Raw genomic sequence first — 23905 nt, 5'->3', positions numbered from 1 at the left:
GACGCGCTGCCCCTGTGTCCGGAGGAGGTCCGGACACGACTTACCCAGGCTCTGGCCGATGGGAGGGATGCCGCGCGACATGCTATACGATGTGGGCTTGACACCACGGACTCGCTGGGTAGGGCGATTTCTACCTCAGTGGCGCTTAGACGTCACGCCTGGCTGCGGTCCACGTCATTTTCGGGTGATGTCCAGAGCTCTCTCATGGACATGCCCTTTGATGGCACTCGCCTTTTTGGCGAGAAAGCGGACAGTGCGCTGAATCGCTTTAAGGACTCCCGGGCTACGGCCAAGTCCTTGGGCCTCTCGGCCCCGCGGTCGCAAACTTCCGCCTTTCGCCCCTTTCGTGGCCAAGGAAGGGGTGCCTCCTCACGTGCGCCTAGCCACCAGCCGCAGAATCAACCTGCGCGCGGTCGCGGACGTGGTTTCCGCCGAGGCGGTTCTGGAGGACGACGAGGTCAGCCCACATCCACCCCGGCAGCATCCGCCTCAAAACCTTCCTAGTCCGAGCTTTCAGGCCCATTCCACGCCAGTGGGCGGCAGAGTTCGCCATCACCTGCTCCACTGGCGGTCCATCACATCGGACAGGTGGGTGCTGCAAATCGTCCGAAGGGGCTACTCCCTCCCCTTCGAGATGACCCCTCCAGCCATGCCACCGCAGCACCACCGTATCTCGGGGGATCATTTGAATCTTCTCCACGAGGAAGTTTCGGCCCTCTTGGCCAAGGGGGCCGTCGAGCGCGTTCCGAGCCCAGAAGTAGGTCGTGGTTGTTATTCCCACTACTTTCTGGTTCCCAAGAAGGGCAAAGGGGGCCTACGCCCTATCTTGGACCTCCGGAACGTCAATACCTTCCTCCGGAAGGAAAGGTTCAAGATGTTAACTTTGGCTCAGGTTCTAGCTGCCCTAGACCCCGGAGACTGGATGGTAGCGTTGGACTTGCAGGACGCATATTTCCACATCCCTGTCCTGCCGGCCCACCGGCGTTACCTGCGGTTCACGGTGGGCCCAGAGCACTTTCAGTTTACCGTGCTCCCCTTCGGCCTCACCAGTGCCCCTCGGGTGTTCACGAAAGTGATGGCGGTGGTCGCAGCTCATCTGCGCAGATAAGGGGTTCCAGTCTTCCCTTATCTCGACGACTGGTTGTTGAAGGCGAGCTCGCCCCAGGCAGTCGTCTCCCACCTCCAGACTACGGCGGATCTCCTGCATTTGCTGGGATTTTCCATCAACGTGCCGAAGTCACACCTGAGCCCCTCTCAAAAGCTCCTCTTCATCGGAGCGGTTCTCGATTCGGCGCAGTTCCGGGTCCATCCACCGGAACAGCGGGTCCGGGATATACAGGCCCTGATTCCCATCTTTCGGCCTCTATCCTGGGTCTCGGTCAGGCTAGTGTTGCGGCTTCTGGGGCTGATGGCCTCCTGCATCCTACTAGTGCATCACGCCAGGCGGCGCATGCGGGCTCTGCAGTGGGACCTGAAGTTTCAGTGGGCCCAGCATCACGGCAACCTGTCCGACCATGTCTTGATCTCGGAGGGCACTGCACAGCAGTTGCAGAGGTGGCTCACGGACCGCGATTGGGTCAAGGGCAAGAGCCTCTCCCTTCCCCAACCGGAGCATGTCGTAGTGACGGATGCGTCCCTCCTGGGATGGGGTGGCCATATGGGAGAGGCGGAGATCAGAGGCCTCTGGTCTCCGGCGGAGTCTCGTCTCCACATCAACCTGTTGGAGTTGAGAGCGATCCGACTTGCACTGAAAGCCTTCCTTCCCTCTGTCAGGGGAAGTGTCGTGCAGGTGTTCACGGACAACACCACCGCCATGTGGTATTGCAACAAACAGGGCGGGGTGGGGTCGTGGACCCTTTGTCAGGAGGCTCTGCGCCTCTGGACATGGCTGGAACACCAGGGCGTAACCCTGGTGGTTCAACATCTGGCGGGCTCTCTGAACGCCAGAGCAGACGAACTCAGCCGCCGGTGCATGATGGATCACGAATGGCGTCTGAACTCCGAAGTGGCGCAAGGTCTCTTTCAGCAGTGGGGAGAGCCTTGGTTAGATCTATTCGCCACCGAAGAGAACGCGCAATGTCAGCAGTTCTGCGCGTTGGAATTTCCAAGGCGGCACTCGCTCGGCGACGCTTTTCGTCACGAGTGGAGTTGCGGTCTGTTGTACGCCTTTCCGCCTATACCACTTCTGCCCAGAGTGCTGAAGAAGATCAGGCACGACCGGGCCCAAGTCATCTTGGTGGCTCCGGATTGGGCACGAAGGTACTGGTATCCCGAGCTACTCAGTATGCTGACCGATCCTCCGATACGTCTGCCCCTTCGGGAGGATCTTCTGTCGCAGCAGCAGGGGACGGTCCTCCACCCGAACCTATCCAGCCTCCACCTCCATGCGTGGAGATTGAGCGGCAGCAGTTGATGCCATTTGACTTGCCTCCTGAAGTCTGTGATATCATTCTGGCAGCCAGGCGTCCCTCCACAAAGACGGTATACGCCTGCCGGTGGAACAAATTTGTGGCATGGTGCACAGCAAAGGCTGTGGATCCCCTTTCCGCCCCTCTTTCTGAGGTTCTCCTCTTTCTTCTTTCTATGGCCCGGCAGGGCTCTGCCCTGGGCACTCTGAAAGGTTATCTTGCTGCCATCTCTGCCTTCTTGCGGCTTCCTGATCAGCCTTCTCTTTTCAAGTCCCCTGTAGTTACACGCTTTCTAAAAGGCATTACTCACACGTTCCCTCCTGTCCCTTTTGTAATGCCTCAGTGGGACTTGAATCTTGTCTTGACATTCCTGATGTGCGCTCCCTTCGAGCCTCTTCACAATTGTCCTCTTCGTCTTCTGACTCTTAAGACTGCTTTTCTGGTAGCCATCACCTCGGCTAGACGGGTGAGTGAGCTCCAGGCTTTATCTTCAAAGCCTCCTTTTCTGTCTGTTCATCCGGACAAGGTTGTCCTTCGGCCTCGTCCCTCCTTTCTTCCGAAAGTGGTGACTCCATTTCATCTTGGGCAGTCTGTCACCTTGCCCACCTTCTTTCCGCCTCCGCATCCTTCCAAAGAGGAAGAGAGGCTCCACCGTCTGGACCCAAAACGTGCGCTCTCCTTTTATTTGGACCGCACAAAGCAGTTCCGGGTGGACGACCAACTTTTCGTTGGATACGTGGGTGCTAAGAAGGGGAAAGCTGTGCACAAACGGACCATCTCGGTGGGTCGTTTTGTGCATCAAAATTTGTTACTCCTTGGCAAAAAAGGACCCTCCTGTTGGGCTGCGCGCCCATTCCACTCGGGCCACAGCGGCTACTACTGCTTTGGGACGGGGTGTCCCTTTGCAGGACATCTGTCAGGCGGCGACGTGGGCTTCGCTACACACGTTTGCCAGGCATTATTGCCTTGACAGCCAAGTCCGGAGGGATGGCTTCTTTGGCCGTTCTGTCCTCCAGGACTTTCTGGTGTGATCTTGGTTCGCAGACCCACCACCGGGGATGGTATTGCTTGGGTATCTATTCTAAGGTGAGGAATCTAACTAACGTGTTTCTTTCAGATGAACAAGTTACTTACCTTCGGTAACGATGTATCTGTAAGAAACATTAGTTAGTTAGATTCCTCACCGACCCACCCATCCTCCCCGTTCTGCGAACTGACATCTAGGGTTAAGGTTATCCTTTTCAGGCCCCTAGATTTTATTTTTGGCACCAGTGTCGGTCTTTGCATGGCTCTGCGTTCCTGGCGCGGAAAGCTATGTACAAGAACTGACGTCAGCGCGCGAGGGCGGCGTCTAAGTACTCCGACGACGTCATTCCGGCGCACGACGCCGACGACAGACGCGGAGCCGCAGACGACGCCTAGCGACGCGCAAGGGGTATTGCTGACGAAAAATCTTCCGGATCCAGTCTGACGCCTGGGGATATTCTAAGGTGAGGAATCTAACTAACTAATGTTTCTTACAGATACATCGTTACCGAAGGTAAGTAACTTGTTCTTCAGGCTCAAGAGCACAGAAGAAGTGCACAGGGGCTGCAGAGGTCGGGTTCACGAGTACAGAATTGCACAGGGGCTGCAGAGGTCAGGTTCACGAGCACAGAAGTGCACGGGGCTGCAGAGGTCAGGTTCATGAGCACAGAAGTGCACAGGGGCTGCAGAGGTCAGGTTCACGAGCACAGAAGTGCACAGGGGCTGCAGAGGTCAGGTTCACGAGCACAGAAGTGCACAGGGGCTGCAGAGGTCAGGTTCCCGAGCACAGAAGTGCACAGGGGCTGCGGTTCACGAGCACAGAAGTGCACAGGGGCTGCAGAGGTCAGGTTCACGAGCACAGAAGTGCACAGGGGCTGCAGAGGTCAGGTTCAAGAGCACAGAAGTGCACAGGGGCCGCAGAGGTCAGGTTCAAGAGCACAGGAGTGCACAGGGGCTGCAGAGTTCAGGCTCAAGAGCACAGAAGTGCACAGGGGCTACAGAGGTCAGGTTCACGAGCACAGAAGTGCACAGGGGCTGCAGAGGTCAGGTTCACGAGCACAGAAGTGCACAGGGGCTGCAGAGGTCAGGTTCCCGAGCACAGAAGTGCACAGGGGCTGCGGTTCACGAGCACAGAAGTGCACAGGGGCTGCAGAGGTCAGGTTCACGGGCACAGAAGTGCACAGGGGCTGCAGAGGTCAGGTTCAAGAGCACAGAAGTGCACAGGGGCCGCAGAGGTCAGGTTCAAGAGCACAGGAGTGCACAGGGGCTGCAGAGTTCAGGCTCAAGAGCACAGAAGAAGTGCATAGGGGCTGCAGAGTTCAGGCTCAAGAGCACAGAAGAAGTGCACAGGGGCCGCAGAGGTCAGGTTCACAAGTACAGAGTTGCACAGGGGTCGCAGAGGTCAGGTTCACGAGCACAGAAGTGCACAGGGGCCGCAGAGGTCAGGTTAACGAGCACAGAAGTGCACTGGGGCTGCAGAGGTCAGGTTACCGAGCACAGAAGTGCACTGGGGCTGCAGAGGTCAGGTTCAAGAGCACAGAATTGCACAGGGGCTGCAGAGGTCAGGTTCACGAGTACAGAATTGCACAGGGGCTGCAGAGGTCAGGTTCACGAGTACAGATTTGCACAGGGGTCGCAGAGGTCAGGTTCACGAGCACAGAAGTGCACAGGGGCCGCAGAGGTCAGGTTCACGAGCACAGAAGTGCACTGGAGCTGGGATAAATTCGGATTGCTGTTGGATGACCAGCAACATCACACGGGACAGGGCTGAACATGAAGGTGGTGCAGTGCTCAGGGCAAGGGGCTAGTTGACATGGGGGTGACAGGACAGCAATAGTGTAGAGGGAACTGGAAACATTTACAAGGGTGAGGACAGGCCTGTGACTGTGTACAGAGGAGACTAAAAGTGTTTACAAGTGGAGGAAAGAATAGTGAAAGTGCAAATATGAGAACAGGGAAAGGAGATGGGTGTACGCTGGCCCATTCAGCCCCTACGGTGCAGGCCCCCCCCAAATCAAACCAAAGCCTGAGAATATATGTGAGTGGCCAGCAGTGCTTAATTTGCATTAAAAAAAGTGTCGGGGGCCCTTATTGCTTTAGCCCATTACAATACTGAATTTTATCCAGTAGTAACCACTGTTTTCCAATCATCTTTTCAATAATTACTGACTTTGTACACCGAGTTTCTGTTCATTTGTTGCCTTCATCAGGATATGCAATGACTCCTACTGTTAATAATATCCGTATGTCATGTATTTTACAGTGTCTTTACATATGATGGGTCTGTTATGATTGATTTAATCTCATCATCCCTTGTTTGATTTGCATATATGGATATAATATTATCCTGATAGATGGAGTATATAATATTTAATCGTGACTGTTTGCCAACTCATTGCTACTTCGAAACACCAGTCTGTGGGTTAGATATTCTTGTAATGTGAGGGGAGCTGTGAAATTCCATTCAAGACACAATTTGGATTAAATGACTCCCATTTCTTCTCTACTGAGCTAGAGCTAAATTGATTTTCTTTCCATGCTCTTTGGTACTTTTACTTGTCTAATTGGTAAGGCGTGTAGGTCTCATTTCTCGTCCCTCCTTTCAATCTCCCACACTGTGGTCTCCCCATATATGAGCGTCCATGAATGTTATTGAATAGAAAAATATGCTAAAAACGTGAATAATCTATGAGCGATTATATTTGTATATGGAGGAATAAAGATGAGAAGATATCAAGCGACTCTCTCCCTTTACCCATTAATGAGCGGGAACTCTCCAGCCCAAGGGCCTGGAAGGGAGTCAGGGTTCTGTGTGGGGTCATGGGCAGAGGGCGAACCATGGTAGGGAGCAGGTCACAAGCGATTCTCTCCCTTTACCCATGAATGAGCGGGAACTCTCCAGCCCAAGGGCCTGGAAGGGAGTCGGGGTTCTGTGGGGGCATGGGCAGAGGGCGAACCATGGTAGGGAGCAGGTCACAAGCGATTCTCTCCCTTTACCCATGAATGAGCGGGAACTCTCCAGCCCAAGGGCCTGGAAGGGAGTCGGGGTTCTGTGGGGGCATGGGCAGAGGGAGAACCATGGTAGGGAGCAGGTCACAAGCGATTCTCTCCCTTTACCCATGAATGAGCGGGAACTCTCCAGCCCAAGGGCCTGGAAGGGAGTCGGGGTTCTGTGGGGGCATGGGCAGAGGGAGAACCATGGTAGGGAGCAGGTCACAAGCGATTCTCTCCCTTTACCCATGAATGAGCGGGAACTCTCCAGCCCAAGGGCCTGGAAGGGAGTTGGGGTTCTGTGGGGGCATGGGCAGAGGGAGAACCATGGTAGGGAGCAGGTCACAAGCGATTCTCTCCCTTTACCCATGAATGAGCGGGAACTCTCCAGCCCAAGGGCCTGGAAGGGAGTCGGGGTTCTGTGGGGGCATGGGCAGAGGGAGAACCATGGTAGGGAGCAGGTCACAAGCGATTCTCTCCCTTTACCCATGAATGAGCGGGAACTCTCCAGCCCAAGGGCCTGGAAGGGAGTCGGGGTTCTGTGGGGGCATGGGCAGAGGGAGAACCATGGTAGGGAGCAGGTCACAAGCGATTCTCTCCCTTTACCCATGAATGAGCGGGAACTCTCCAGCCCAAGGGCCTGGAAGGGAGTCAGGGTTCTGTGGGGGCACGGGCAGAGGGAGAACCATGGTAGGGAGCAGGTCACAAGCGATTCTATCCCTTTACCCATGAATGAGCGGGAACTCTCCAGCCCGAGGGCCTGGAAGGGAGTCGGGGTTCTGTGGGGGCATGGGCAGAGGGAGAACCATGGTAGGGAGCAGGTCACAAGCGATTCTCTCCCTTTACCCATGAATGAGCGGGAACTCTCCAGCCCAAGGGCCTGGAAGGGAGTCAGGGTTCTGTGTGGGGTCATGGGCAGAGGGAGAACCATGGTAGGGAGCAGGTCACAAGCGATTCTCTCCCTTTACCCATGAATGAGCGGGAACTCTCCAGCCCAAGGGCCTGGAAGGGAGTCGGGGTTCTGTGGGGGCATGGGCAGAGGGAGAACCATGGTAGGGAGCAGGTCACAAGCGATTCTCTCCCTTTACCCATGAATGAGCGGGAACTCTCCAGCCCAAGGGCCTGGAAAGGAGTCAGGGTTCTGTGGGGACATGGGCAGAGGGAGAACCATGGTAGGGAGCAGGTCAATGGGGAAGGTCCACTGGGATCATGGAGTTTTCCGTCCAGACCGATGTTACAGTCTCTCCCAGCTCTAAAAGGCTTTAAGTTAAACAAAGTTCTCCCAAAATCAGCCCATTACTAGCTAAGCAGTGCGTCACGAAAAGTCGCGATCCACAAATGTGGGCCACTTACCGGCCCTGTCAGTCCCAATCCAACTCTGGAGGCATTGTAGAATTTCACAAGGGAGGAAAGAGAAGCAGATGCACTGGGCAAGTTATAAAGGCGAAGTGTGGACTTGGTTGGCTGAATTAGGAAGAAAAAGTAAAGGTTGTACAAGAGCACTGGGTGACTGGCTGATGCAGACAGGGGCCTTCTGTAAAAGCCAGAGGCTGTCCAGCCATACAGGGGCCTCGTGTAAAAGTCAGAGGCTGTCCAGCCATGCAGGGGCCTCGTGTAAAAGCCAGAGGCTGTCCAGCCATGCAGGGGCCTTCTGTAAAAGCCAGAGGCTGTCCAACCATGCAGGGGCCTCGTGTAAAAGCCAGAGGCTGTCCAGCCATGCAGGGGCCTTCTGTAAAAGCCAGAGGCTGTCCAGCCATGCAGGGGCCTCGTGTAAAAGCCAGAGGCTGTCCAGCCATGCAGGGGCATTCTGTAAAAGCCAGAGGCTGTCCAGCCATGCAGGGGCCTTCTGTAAAAGCCAGAGGCTGTCCAGCCATGCAGGGGCCTCGTGTAAAAGCCAGAGGCTGTCCAGCCAGCCCGATGGTCGCACTGCACAGCAAGGCAGAGGCGAGGGCCCGTTTCCCCAACTCCCAGGCGTCTGGACTGCCTCTGGCTATGCTGCTGCCAGGCTTCCTGTGCTGTTATCTGTGCCTGTTGGACGAGTGACAAACGAGGCCATAGCCCCCTCCTCCTCCCCGCCAGAAGTCGTGCCTGCGCAGCACACCTGCTCTTCTTTCTCCTGCTCGAGGACCCAGATAAGCCGCCTCCCCGTCAGCCACGATTTCAGCGCTTAGCCCATTTAATTGTTGTCAGAAGAAACACAAAATAATAACTCCTGCTCCTGGGATATTCGGATTAGTGTGGACGGAAATAGCCTGACCCTGGCTGAAAGGCCTTAATCTGGATCCACGGAAGGGTACAGCTGGCATGAAGATGGGGACGATGGTCTGCATGTTGGGGCACAGTCAGCCAAAAACCACATGGCAGGGAACATTCGGCGAGTACGCTGCAGATTATCCTATTATCTCAATACAAAAATACCAAGACTTATGGTTAAATACATATATTTACTTTTGTCATTTGCAATGTTCTTCACATGAAAGAGGCCCTGGAACCTGTGCTTCTTGCTTCTCCACCACCTTACCTGTGCACCAACTGCTCAATTAGGCGGCCCCTTGCCTGTGCTTCTTCACCACCTGTTGATTTAAGTCCCCCCCTTACCTGTGCTTCTTCACCAACTCCTCAATTAGGGGGCCCCTTGCCTGTGCTTCTCCACCACCTGTTGATTTAAGCCCCCTCTTACCTGTGCTTCTTCAACTGCTCCATTAGGGGGCACTTTGCCTGTGCTTCTCCACCACCTGTTGAATTGAGAATCCCTTACCGGCGATTCTCCAACACCTGTTGTATTGAGGGCCCTTTACCTGTGTTTCCCCACCACCTGTTAAATGAAGGGCCCCTTACCCGTGCTTCTGCACCACCTGTTGTATTATGGGCCCTTTACCTGTGCTTCCCTACCACCTGTTGAATAAAGGGACCCTTACCTGTGCTTCTCCACCACCTGTTGAACGAAGGGCTCCTTACCTGTGCTTCCCCACCACCTGTTTAATTTAAGGGGCCCCTTACCTGTGCTTCCCTACCACCTGTTGAATAAAGGGACCCTTACCTGTGCTTCTCCACCACCTGTTGAACGAAGGGCTCCTTATCTGTGCTTCCCCACCACCTGTTTAATTTAAGGGGCCCCTTACCTGTGCTTCTCTACCACCTGTTGAGTCCGACTTCCTAGGGGACTGAATCCTCAGTACCTTAACTTTCTCATCAGCGGAGCGGCTGAAGGCTATTGTTTGGCTTCCTCATCACTGGAAGGACTGAAGACCCCTCACTTTCCTTCCTAACTTCTTCACCATCTCTGGGACTGAAGCGGTCTTACTTTTGCTTCTTCACCTCTTGAGGAACTGAAGTCCCCTTTCCATTGCTTAACAATCTTCTGATGGGCTGAAGTCCTTGGAGACTGCTACTCTATAGGGTGAAGCCACCTTACAGTTGCATCCTCACAACATGCAGGCTGAATCCCCCTTTACATTTGCTTCCTCATCACCTGTAGGATGAAGCCCGCTTGCAGTTGCTATTGATTTTCCCATCACCCATCAGCACATAAAATTAAATTATGACATCCTGCCCTCCCCCCACCCAGGACCTACTAGTGGCAGATGCAACACAGACGTCTGAAGCGGGTGTGCCGAAGGCAAACCCATCTGCACCCGTCCATGTCTGGACTGCGCCCAATGTCAGGAACCCAGGTCTGATCACCACCCAGTGATACTCCACAGCACTCCTTAGGTCACTAGACCCCAGACAAGTTCCCTCAACTGCTGCTGCACTGCGCCTCAAACCACGGAAGGCGCTTTCACCTCCACCCAATGCCGGTTTTACAGCAGCCACCCACTCACACTGACTACACAAATACTAACAATGCTCTCATCACCCCCTCCTAACACACCCCACACAAGCACCAGTGCCTCCAGCACCCCCACCCTATACAACATCCCATAGCAAACCCGCACGTCAACACCCACTCGCATGCATGCTTCTCAACACACAATCACTTAGCAAACAGGCAACCAAAATATGGGACCTGCTGAGCAGTAACACACCCAACAGCCTCTTCATCAGAGACTTGACCCAACCCCTCATTAGCTCCCAACATCACCAAGGTAATCCCAGCAGGCTACAAGATCTCTCTCAAGGACCGCCTCCACAAGCCAGGAGGAGGACTCACTATCATCTACAGGGAATCCATTAAATGCATAACAGATGCACTTCAATCTGCAAATCTCTGAAAACTTCACCCTTGCCCAACTACCACCTGGACCACAAGCCACTTTTACAAACCTCATCACCGACATCATCGCTCTGCTCACCATTGATTCCACAGCCTACATTCTCCTCCATGACCGCAGCTTTCACCTGAAAGACAGAGACAAACCCCTGCTCCACGATACTCCTTAAAAGCTTGAGCAACATCTGACTCGCCAAGCTCATCTCAGAACCAACACACACTGCAGGGCACACACTGGACCCTATTCTTCACCACAAGAGACAGCATCAACTACAACTCCACCATGCCGCTCACATGGACCGATCACTCAATCATCCACTTCAAAATCAACAGACCTGCCATACAGGAACGTATCAACGCCAACGCACACAACAGCAAAGAACTCTTCACCCAACCCACCGACCACGCACGTAACCTCGGCATCATCCTCGACTCCTCGCTTTCAATGAACTGTCAAATCAACACTATCATATCATCCTGCTTCCACACACTCCGCCTGCTTCAGGAGATCTTTAAGTGGATCCCCACTGAGTCCGGGAGTACGGTCACTCAGATGCTCGTGAGCAGCAGCAAGCTTGACTAGTGCAATGCACTCCATGCTAGAGCCACCCAAAAACTCCAAAAGAAATTGCAGAGCATTCAGAACGCCTCCGCCAGACATATCCTGGGCTCCCCCTGCAACAGCCACATCTTTGGTCACCTGAGAGACCTTCACTGGCTCCAGATCAACAAAAGAATCACCTTTAAGCTCCTCACGCACGCCTACAAAGCCCTCCACACACCGAACCTGCACACCTCAATCACCACCTCTTTATCTACGCACCCACCAGACATCTCCGCTCTACCCAATTGGCCCTGGCCACTAGCACATGGATCCACAAGATATTGGTCGGAGGAAGATCCTTCTCCTACCTCGCTGCGAAGACCTGGAACTCTCTACCTCTACATCTTAGGCAATCACCTTCACTGCCTCAATTCAGGAAGGACCTCTAGACCAGGGTTTCGACTGAACTTCAAACCCCCAACCCTTCCCCAACACCTCCCAGCGCCTTGAGACCCTAACGGGTGATTAGCCATGCTCTATAAGAATCCCGATTGACTGAACACACTTCAAGTCAACACCCCTACCAGGTTCAGCATTCCAAGCTGCAGCTAGGGCAAAATCACAGAAGAAAATTGGCTCAGTGGCTTCAGCATAGATCAGCCTAGCCCCACAGACAACCTCGAAAAGTAAATCAAGAACTGCACAGACTCCCTCACACTCATCAAACCCTAAGAGCATAGTAGATCAAAGAAGAAGACCAGGTGGTATACAAAAGATATCCAAGACACCAAACAATACTGTAAACAGCTAGGAAGGAAATGGAGAGCAGGCATGACACACCGACAGAACTATCTACAAGGTTGCACTCAGATGCTCGCACCATCAAATAAGAGACGTTTAGAAAAAAGCACTAGTGGACCACATCAAAGGAAGCTCCAACAGCTGCAAGGAGATCTCGATCGCCAAGCATTTCAACTCAGCCCCTGTCAACATCACCACTGTCTCCCAACAACTCCGCGTCAACAATTTCATACACAGTTCGGTGACTCCTCTTGGATTTGCGCCGGGACACTTCTCGGAGTAGCTGTGCGCATTATAAGAGCATATAGCATAACATAACAGCAAATTCGCAAACATCCACAGCAACTTCACACACCATCCCAACCCCAGCGAACTTATCGGTAACCTACACCCCACCAACCAAGACTGGCACCTGACCAAATGGACAACCCTCACCAGAAATGACACAATGGCAATCATGCGTACTATCCACTCGAAAGCCTCCAGCGGACCCATGCCCCCAACACATCTACAGTCTGGGAACATCACCACCCTGACCCACATCATCAACATTCCCATCACGTCCACTACTTTCATAGATGAATGGAACCTTGCAGAAATCAATGCCCTCCTCAAGAAGCCCACAGACAAACTGAATCAACTGAGCAACTTCCGACCCATCTCCCTGCTCCCCTATCCAGCCAAAGTGATTAATAAGGCCATCAACAAGCAACTCGCAACCCACCTAGAGTTCTAAACAACACTCAATCTGGATACAGAAAGAACCACAACACTGAAACAGCAATCATCACAGCCACCGATGACATTCAGATCATCGTGGACCGAGGAGAAACAGTGGCGCTCATCCTGCTTGACATCTCGGCGGCCTTCCACATTGTCTCTCACAGCACCCTCATCAGAAGACTCCATGAGATTGGTGTACAAGGATCCACTCTCCTAATGGATCTGTTCCTTCCTCATGGAAGAAAAACTCATAAGGTCAGGAGACCAAGAAACTGATATTCTGAGTCCCACATGGATCATCCCTCAGCCCTAGCCTTTTCAACATATACATGACACCACTTGCCAACATCATCTGATCACAAGATATCAACATCATCTCCAACGCTGATGACACCCAGCTCATCCTCTCACAGATGGACAAAACAACCACCACCAGAACCAACTTCAAAAACTGCATGAACACCGACAAGACAGAAGTACTGGTCTTCAGCAACAAGACCTCCTCATGGGACTCTACCTGTTGACCGTCTGAGCTAGGACCAACACCCACACCCACAGACCAAGCAAGAAATCTAAGGGATTAACATGACGGGTCAAGTCAACACAGTGTGCCCCTTCTACGTCCACATCCTATGCATGCTCTGAAAGAAATTCAAATTGTTGAATAAGAGAACATCAGATGGAAGCACTCACCAGCAGACACCAGACCATCCAGAACCCTTCCACAAGGCTCCTAATCGACCTCCCACACTGCACCCACATCACACCACACCTCAGGAAGCATTACTGGCTCCCCATTCACAATCACAACCAATTCAAACTTTGCAAATAAACATACAAAGTCCTACGCATCACAGGAGAAGAATACCCCAACAGCCACATACACTTTCACCAACCTATCAGACATCTACCCTTTGCCTCACTCGCACACACTCCCTGCATCCACAAAAGCATAACAGGCTGTTGCTCATTCTCCTACATTGCATCAAGACATGGAAGACCCCCCTCTACACATCAGAGCTGCCTCCTCCTACTCACTTCTCGAGTTCTGCAAGAACCTGAAGCTCTTGGTATGTGCGCCTTCGGGATCAAACACCTACAATGTGCCCGCGCCTCAGAACCCTCTCGGTGATTAGTGCGCTATACATATTGGCATGACATACCATCATCTGCAGCATAAAGCTCCCCTTTGCTTCCTTATCACCTGCAGACTGAATCCTACTTTTAATTTGCTTCCTCTCTCCCTGTAGGCTCACTCCCTCTTACAACTACTTCCTCACCCACCCCCAGGCCTCCATACAAGGGCTTCCTCACTTTCTGTAGGCTGACTCCTCCTTACATTTGCTTTCTCATCTCTAAGATGAAGCCCCTTGCATTTGGTTCCTGGAAACCTGTAAGTTGATACCCCTTACATGTATTTCCTCACTGCCTACAAACTGAAGCCCCCTTACATTTGCTACCTTACCACCTGTAGGCTGAACACCCTTACATTTGCTTCCTCAACACCCATAGGCTGGGGCCCCTTTACATTTGCTTCATCACCACCTACAGACTGAAGTCTACTTATGCCTAGTGACTCTGCTTCAGCCCTGCATACATCATCAAGGTTTCTTGCTAGGCAATGTATAAAGGCTTCCATGGCACACTGACAAGTGGTGTGGTACTCACGGGCGGGTAGGAAACATCAAGTAAAGCAGTAGCATTGGATACAGTGGGGATAACTGTCAACATAAGGAAACTGGAGGCAGGGCACCTCATTATGGATGGTTTGGATTCAGCAAATGAGCCCCCTCTTCCCCATTGGCCAAACTAGAAGGGTCTTATCGACCATTACAATAACTGCTGTCACTACCTGTGCACCTAATCTTATTTCCTCTTATTGCAGGTTCTTCCTGATGTACATCATCAACAAGGACGAAACAGAGCACACCGGGCAGGTACGTTTGAAATGAGTGAACAATGGGATGGGAAGCTCATATTTAATCGCTCACTCCATGTTTATTAAATACCAATCTCCTCCCCATACCCTTAACACCCTGTCTCCTTGCTACCGAACACCTTGCCAGACTCGTTCCGCAGAATTATATCCAGGTCTTCAGGCCTGGTGCCCACAAGACACAACCATGTGCTACTCCCACCCTGAACCCTTCACAACATGGCACTTTCACCCATTCAGCCACTTTAGAGATTAGTATTCACAGATACAACTTCGGGTAGGAAGGGGTAAGAACTTACTGACATATTCAGTAGTAAGTAGATAGCTGATAAACACACCCACACCCTCTCACTTTTAACTGTAATGTTGGGGGAAGGTTGGCCTCTATACGTTGGGCTTTGTTTTAGCAAGCATGCACCAGATTCTTCAACCAAGGGTAATGTTCTGCACACTACATAGTGTTTAGCCTTATCTCAATCTGTGATTGACTTCTAATTTCAACTCGCTCCACGTCACTTTAAGTTGAATTAAATGCCACTTTCAGTGCAGTAACTCATTCAGTTTATGTCAATGTTACTGATTGGTGTAAGATGCAGGTGGTTCTTCACTGACCTAAGTCATGCTGCGCACCAGCACTGGGATTCACAGACTAAGGGCAAGATTTGCTACCATTTTGCGTCATGGCTGCGCCACCTTTGTGTTAGATATATACATGCCACGTAAGAGGCGATTTGCTTTGCACTGAGTTTCATTTTGTTCCACAAGGCATTGCATGCGTGGAGCATAGGCCATCCCCTGTTTCCACCCTTGGATTTCATGCAATCCTAGATTTACTGAGTTTTGCAAATCTGGAATTGTGTGAAAGTGCTACGCCTCCCAGAGGATGGAGTAATGCGGAGAAAAATCTTCTCCAAGTTATTTCCTCTTTCTATGTGGGCAGCATTCTGCTGCACACATAGAAAGAGGAAAATGCCTCGATGAATTGTTTTTGTGCAGGAGGGTATGTATGCCTTCCTGCACAAAAACAATCCTCCTTGTAACACAGGCCCCCTTGCAGTGTGGTGCAAGGGTGCCTGCACTGGTGCTGGGCTGCCTGAAGTGCGCCTTCGCTATGAGAGGGCAGAAATGCGCCATATCTTAGGAGATATGTTGGATTTCAATGCACGATAAACCATATCTTAGGAGAGATCTTGTATTTCAATGCGCCATATCTTAGGAGATATCTTGTATTTCAATGCGCCATATCTTAGTAGGTATGTTGTATTTCAATGCGCCATATCTTAGTAGATATGTTGTATTTCAATGCGCCATATCTTAGTAGATATGTTGTATTCCAATGCGCCATATCTTAGGAGATATCTTGTATTTCAATGCGCCATATCTTAGGAGATATCTTGTATTTCAATGCGCCATATCTTAGTAGGTATGTTGTATTTCAATGCGCCATATCTTAGTAGATATGTTGTATTTCAATGCGCCATATCTTAGGAGATATGTTGTATTTCAATGCACCATATCTTAGGAGATATGTTGGATTTCAATGCAACATATCTTAGGAGATATGTTGGATTTCAATGCACGATAAACCATATCTTAGGAGATATCTTGTATTTCAATGCGCCATATCTTAGTAGATATGTTGTATTCCAATGCGCCATATCTTAGTAGATATCTTGTATTTCAATGCGCCATATCTTAGGAGATATGTTGTATTTCAATGCGCCATATCTTAGGAGATATGTTGGATTTCAATGCACGATAAACCATATCTTAGGAGATATCCTGTATTTCAATGCGCCATATCTTAGTAGATATGTTGTATTCCAATGCGCCATATCTTAGTAGATATCTTGTATTCCAATGCGCCATATCTTAGTAGATATGTTGGATTTCAATGCGCCATATCTTAGTAGATATGTTGGATTTCAATGCACCATATCTTAGTAGCTTTAGCACATTTCTGCTCTCTCCCTTTCACGCAACGCAGCACAGCAAGTTGCCCTGCTGCACTGCGTTGCGCAGAAGGTTAGTAAATATGGCCCTCAATCTGTATCACTGAAGGCAGCCTTGCGATGTGGCTTTGCATTCACCCCTTCAGTGAGACTCAGGGTGAGCACCGGATACAGTCCCATCATAGGCGGTATGTACTTCTGCAGGCTCCACCAGTGCAAGTGATGTTGTCTCTGCTCTCCCCTATATCCAATAGAATCTGCCCTTGACTTTTGCTAAGTGGCCTACAAATTCTGTAGTTGTGTGTTTTTCCGGTAAAGTTCAGAGCAGTGCAGTTACCCTGTGCTGATTTTTAGATCCAAGCCTTCCAGAAGCACAGCTGTCTGTATTGGAGACATGTCTATAGCTGACCTGGAAAGCAACTCTACCCATTGCTTTCTATTGTCTTTTTTGTTTTGTCACTCATTTTTTTGCTTTCTATTTGGTGGTATTATTTATTTGAGTCCGTTCACTGAGTCTTGGCCCATCATCACGTGGAGCATATTCTGTTTCTATCGCTCCGATTGGCTCCTGCTATCGTTTCTCCGGTGTCTGGTTTTCTGCAAACAATTTTCTTTTCACTAAAAGCACTCCATGAGAGTTCATGCTTTTACCCCGTTTCCCCACTTCTCACCACATTTTATTTCAGATGCATTCCATGAGAGAGAATGTGTTTTTACCACTCAGCGTGTGTGCACTTATTTTGGCACATTTGTTTTTTATACCAGTATGAAAATTTAATTTTCCACAATGTTGTCCTTTGAGCCGCTCTTACGTCTGGGTTCGCTTTTATACAGCTTTGCCCTTCGAGCTGCTCTCCTTCCAAACTGCTATCTATCTTGTTCGTTCGCTTCCACCACCTCTATGTTGCTCTGTCTCCATTTGCTTCCTATCCTGCAGCCTCTGAGTTGCTTCTAACCCATCCGTGTTGCTTCACCAGCGCACCCCTGCGTTGCGGACGATTGCTCTGTGCTGCTTCCCGCCACCCTCCTGTTGCTTCGACGTGCGCCGTGATGTCACCCTTAGTGTTGCCCTGATGCCCTCCCACCTGCATTCTTTCGCCCCCCGAATTCTTTTCCCTCACCCATGCACATTTCTTCCAATCGCTTGTGTTACTTTTTTTAAACCAGCCAAAACTGGGATTGGTAAACAAAAAGATGCGTCATTTCATAAGAGCGAGCATGCTTGGTTCGCTAACCTCCAAAGTGGCATGGCCCAGCTGGCAGTGTAGGCTTCTTTTGGTGGAGCCTGGGCAGTGCATGAGCTGCTCTGCGAGCCATGCTGTATTGGAGTATGGACTTAAGTGCCTGGTTCACTAACCTCCAAAGTGGCATGGCCCAGCTGGCAGTGTAGGCTTCTTTAGGTGGAGCCTGGGTAGTGAATGAGCTGCTCTGCGAGCCATGCTGTATTGGAGTATAGACTTGAGTGCTTGGTTCGCTAACCTACAAAGTGGCATGGCCCAGCTGGCAGTGTAGGCTTCTTTAGGTGGAGCCTGGGCAGTGCATGAGCTGCTCTGCGAGCCATGCTGTATTGGAGTATAAGTAAGGGACCCAGTGTCTCAATGAGGAGGACACCAGGATCTGTATGTGTAAAACTCAGTGTCAGAATGTGGACATGGAAAACCAAACTCAGTGTCAGAATGAAACCAAACACAGTGTCAGAATGAGAAGGGTAAGTTACTTACCTGTAATTCTAGTTCTCTTCCAGGGGTATCCTCATCAAAGTCATAAGCACTGAATATTCCCGCCCATGTGCGGGGACCCCGGAAATAATAAAATTATATATGTAAAAAACATACATATATACAGCTCTGTATATGTATAAACATATATCATTTTTTCCAAGCAAATGCAGCTCCCATAAAAGGCTAGGCAATGTAAATATACACATCCAATAACACACATATATCTATATATATGTATAAAGGTATAACAATACACCCAAATCTCTTTTTTTTTTTTTTTTTAATGAGGTAAACACTCATGAGAAAGCAAAAAATAAAGAGAACAAACTGTGGAAAAACACAGATGTATAACACATTGCCAGCCTGCAGGCTGCATTGCAATACAATACCATAGAGACTAAAAAGCCCTGTACAGGTAAAAACTGGCACCGTGCCTTTAAGGCAGCCCTGACTTCCATATCCCATCATGCCTCAGGGGTGACAGTTAGGTCAGTTGTTCTTTGCGGGACCGTAGTCCTAAACACAAAGATATACCTTTTCCATAATGAATAATACACCTCTTCTCATTTGCCTGGGGAGGTGGGTGGGTTGCTTATGACTTTGATGAGGATACCCCTGGAAGAGAACTAGAATTACAGGTAAGTAACTTACCCTTCTCTTCCAGGGGATCCTCATCAATAGTCATAAGCACTGAATAGAGTAGCAAGCTCCCCTTCCACCAGCAGGCAAATGAAACTAAGGTTGTATCACCCATGGAGAAAAAGAATCATGAAAATGATTATGTTTGGAACAGATTCCTCAAGGAGGCTTGTCCTACTTGAGTGTCTGCCCTGGTGTCCGAATCCAGACAATAATGCCTGGTAAAAGTGTGGACAGATCTCCAAGTGGCTGCCTTGCAGATCTCGGAGAGTGGGACATTATTGAGAAAAGCCGCGGTAGCCGCTTTTCCTCTTGTCGAATGCGCTTTAGGGCGCGCCCCCAATGGTTTCTGAGCCAGTTGGTAGGCCAAAGTAATACTAGAAACAATCCACCTAGCAATGGAACGTTTGGATGCAGCAAAGCCCATACGGACAATCCCATAGTTCACAAACAATTGGTCAGATTTCCTGATATTCTTAGTCCTATCTAGGTAGAATTTTAGGACCCTTCTGACATCCAGAGAATGCAACGCCCTCTCTGCCGGAGAGGAGGGGTTGGGAAAAAAGGTTGGTAAGGAGATGGCTTGGTTTACATGAAACTCCGATACCACCTTGGGTAGGAACGAAGGGTGAGTTCTCATCACCACCCTATTTAGATGAAAAACAGTGTAGGGTTCTTTAGAACAGAGGGCCTGTATCTCACTGACCCTCCGTGCTGAAGTGATGGCTATTAAAAATGCTGTCTTCCATGTGAGGTGCTGTAGGGTAGCCTTATGAATAGGCTCAAAAGGTGAACCCATGAGCTTCGACAGAACCAAGTTTAGCTCCCAGGAAGGAGAGGGAGGTCTAACAGGGGGATAGACTTTCTTGAGTCCTTGCAAGAAATCCTTCACTACCTGCACTTTAAAAAATGACTGCTGTGAAGGCGAACGCCTGTATGCTGTTATGGCTGCTAGGTGAACCTTTATGGAAGAAAATTTCAACCCTGCCCTTGCTAAATGTAGAAGATAGGGCAAAATTACATCCTCCTGGCATTTAGTGGGATCATAATGATGCTGAGCACACCATATATAAAATCTTTTCCACTTACAGAAGTAGGAGTGTCTTGTCGAAGGCCTCCTGGCTTCCTTCAGTATGGACATACACTCTTGAGGGAGGTTCAGATGGCCATACTGGAGGACTTCAGGAGCCATGCTGTTAAGCTCAGCGAGGGAAGGCTGGGATGGTAAATCTTCCCCTGCATCTTGGATAACAAGTCCGGCCTGCACGGCAGCCGCTTGTGGGGGCGGATCGACATGTGTAGGAGATCCGTGTACCACCACTGCCTCGGCCAGTCCGGTGCTATGAGTATCATCTTGGCAGATGAATTCTGTAGCTTGGTCACCACCTTGGGAATTAGTGGGAGAGGCGGAAAAGCGTACACAAATGTCATTGACCAATTGATCAAAAGGGCATTCCCTAGGGATCCTGGTCGATGGTATCTTGAGGCGAAGCCTCGGCATTTTGTGTTTTGCTCGTCCGCGAAGAGGTCCACTTGCGGGCGCCCCCATTCCCCGAAGATGTCTTCTAACACTTCGTCGTTGATTACCCAGTCCTCTGGCTCTTGAAAATGCCGACTGAGCAAGTCTGCTTGCACGTTGAGTTCTCCTGGTAGGTGCACCGCTTTCAATGAGATGTTCCTTGCTAGGATCCAGTGCCACAGGGACTGAGCTTCCAGCGAGAGCGTTCTGGATCGAGTACCCCCCTGCTTGTTCAGGTAGTACATTGTGGTGGTATTGTCCGTCTGTACTAGAATGGTACTCGTCGTTATCGCAGGTAGGAACGCTTTGAGGGCTAGGTGGACCGCCCTGAGCTCCAGCATGTTGATGTGGTACAACTGTTCGCTGCTGGACCACCGTCCTTGAGTTTGCAGAGTCCCAAAATGCGCACCCCATCCCTGAAGGGATGCGTCGGTGATTAAGGTCTGAGTTGGGGGCTCTTGATGGAAAAGAATCCCCACTTGCAGATTCCTTGGCTTCAGCCACCACTTGATTGACTGTTTGGCTGCAGAGGAGAGGCAAACCTTTTCTTCCCACAGAGAGTTCCTTTGATCCCATTTGTCCTCGAGATCTTGCTGGAGAGGACGCATCCTTAGCCTGGCATTGGGCACTAGGAAGATGCAGGATGCCATGGCCCCTAGCAGAGATGAGATTTGCCTTGCCGACGACAGATTGCTGGTCATAATCTGTCTGCCTTTTAGCATAATGGATGACTGTCTTTCCTCCGAAGGAAACACTTTTCCTACTACGGAGTCTATAGTTGCACCCAGGTAGTGTATTCTCTGCGTTGGTGAAAAATTGGACTTTTTGACATTCACTCTGAGACCCAACCTGCGACATAAGTTCAGGCATAGCGACAGCTGTGTCCGCACATTCTGTGGCGATGAGCCCTTTATTAGCCAGTCGTCTAGGTAGGGATAGACGAAGACTCCTGCGCGCCTCAGAGCAGCCGCTACTACTGCCACGCATTTTGTGAATACTCGAGGAGCTGACTTCAGGCCAAATGGGAGGACTTTGAACTGATAGTGAGCGTTGCCTACCACAAACCTGAGAAATTTTCGATGATTCCTTAGGATGGGAATATGGAAATATGCATCCTGAAGGTCCAGTGAACACATCCAATCGCCCATCCGGAGAAGAGGATATATTTGGTGGAGCGCCAGCATGCGAAATTTTTCCTTTCTTATGTGCTTGTTCAGTATCCGTAGGTCTAAAATGGGTCTGAACTCCGCCTTCACACTCCTCTTTTGGATGAGAAAATATCTGGAGTAAACTCCCTTTCCTCTCTGGTTTATGGGCACTTTCTCTATTGCAGATTTGAGTAGTAGCGTCGCTACCTCCTCTCTGAGCTGCTTTAGATGCTGGGATGACTTGACAGGAGGAATCGATGGGGGGTGACTTTTGAAACGAAGCGAGTACCCATGACGCAGTATATTGAGTACCCACTTGTCCTTTGTGATTGTCTGCCACTCTGGAAGATGATGCGCAACACTTCCTCCCACCGGAGCGGTGGACAGCATCGGAGGAAGCGGTTTCTCATTGCTTCCCCGGTGCTTTGTTTCCAGCATTAGACTGCCTGTTGTTACCTCGTCCCCTGGATGGCTTGCGGGACTGGTATTGCTGTTTCTTTTGACCTTGCTGGTCCTGGTTCTTTTGCCAATGAGGGGTTTGAACCCTCTGTTGGTAATTGCGCCTGTCATTTCCCTTGCGGCGTCGAAACTCTTTCCTCTTTTCAAGCCCGACTGCTTTCATGGTCTCCAGCTCTGCTTTCATACGGGCCATTTCCTCGTCTGCATGGGACCCAAAAAGAGAACTACCGGAGAAAGGCAGATTTAAAATTCTTGCCTGCGCTTCCGGTTTCAGGGCCGTCAATCTAAGCCAGGATGATCTTCTGGCTGTGACTCCATGTGCATATTCATGCGCTGCCAGTGTTGCCCCATCCGCCGCTGCACTTATGATCTGGTTAGAGACTAGACTCCCCTCATGCAAAATCTCTTCAAAGTCCCGTCTGTCCTCTGATGGAACTTTTTCAACGAACCTCTGAAGAGAGTCCCATAGTGACCTATCATAGCGCCCCAGAAGAGCCGAGGCACTTGCCACCTTCAAGCTTGTGGATGCTGAGCCGCAAACTTTCCTCCCCCAGGAGTCTTGCGTTTTACTGTCCTTATCTGGTGGCACCGTTGAAGAGCCAGCTACTGCATGCGTCTTCCTGGCAGCGGCGGTGATGACAGAGTCCGGTGGAGGATCTGTTTTAAGGAATAGCGGATCCTCCGGAGCTGGACGGTACTTTTTTAGAATTCTCGCCGGCGCCGTTTTGGTGGTTGCTGGCGTGAGAAAGATATCCATTACCGGTTGTAGCAAACCGGGGACTAATGGCAACAACGGGCGTGTCACTGTGCGCTCATGAAGAGTTTCAAAAATTATGGATGTGGTGGTCTCCTGAACCGGCATAGGGATACTTAATTTTGTAGCTCCTCTACACAACACTTCTTGAAATGTAGAAATGTCATCTACCGGAGATACCCGAGAGGGTGGCGTCTCCGAGAGTGTCGGTGAATAATCCCTTTTGGATGATCTGGAAGAAGGGGAGGTAGAAGGGGTCCTACGGCGCCTTCTCTCTGATCTGGTCGACTCTCTTCTGAGGGAGGCAGACCTGGATCGCCTTCTTGGTGCTCGAGAGTGACTTCGGGATTCTCTTTCTCGAGATCTTGGTCTGATCGGTGTCGCTGGGAATACCACGCCCCTTATTCTTGTTAGCGATGCCTTTATTGTGTCTGTCATAGCAGGGTCCTGAGGCATCTCCCTTACGGGACTTTGAGGCACAGCATTGTCCTCCTCCTGCGAACTTTCTCTTGCAGGAACTGGAGATTGATGTACAAGCTCTGGTGATGCTGACCTTGAACCTGAGCCCTCTGATCCTGAAGGCGAGATAGAAATGATACGCGGTGACTCCGGAGCTGTATATATCAGTCTATGAGGAGATTTTCGCCTTGAGACTGGTCGAATTGTGAGGCGAATATGTGAAACCTCTTGCGTACCCTCAACAGAGGGCTGCCTCGACGGTGATAAGCCTATCACCGGAGATCTTTGACTCGAATCTTCGAGGCTCCGAGCTTCCTGTCTCGACGTCGAGATTACCTTCGACGGAGGCTTCATGTACCTCACCAAAGCTTTGGAGACCTGTGAGGACGGAGGCACCTGCCTCGACGTCGACTCCGACGGAGGCCTCTGCCTCGACGTCGACTCCGACGGAGGCCTCTGCCTCGACGTCGACTCCGACGGAGGCTCCTGCCTCGACGTCGACTCCGACGGAGGCTCCTGCCTCGACGTCGGCCCTGACGGAGGCGTCTGCCTCGACGTCACTCCTGACGGAGACTTCTGTCTCGACGTCGAAAGCTCCGACGACGTCGAAAG

General features: G+C 50.7%; 1 protein-coding gene across 4 annotated transcripts in view; it reads left to right on the top strand.

Annotated features, from left to right (window-relative positions):
• Nucleotides 1-23905, top strand: part of RYR3 (ryanodine receptor 3) — a 2047168-nt gene that overhangs the window by 1985261 nt on the left and 38002 nt on the right. For all 4 annotated transcript variants that reach the window (XM_085627314.1, XM_085627313.1, XM_085627312.1 and 1 more), the window contains one exon: nt 14592-14643. In XM_085627314.1, the coding sequence (XP_085483440.1) occupies nt 14592-14643 (52 nt within the window). The remainder of the gene's footprint in view (nt 1-14591; nt 14644-23905) is intronic.

This window comes from Triturus cristatus, chromosome 9, assembly GCF_964204655.1.
Source record: "Triturus cristatus chromosome 9, aTriCri1.1, whole genome shotgun sequence".
Taxonomy (NCBI): domain Eukaryota; kingdom Metazoa; phylum Chordata; class Amphibia; order Caudata; family Salamandridae; genus Triturus; species Triturus cristatus.
Note: the sequence above shows the minus strand (reverse complement) of the source record. Positions and strands in the feature narration are given on the sequence as shown.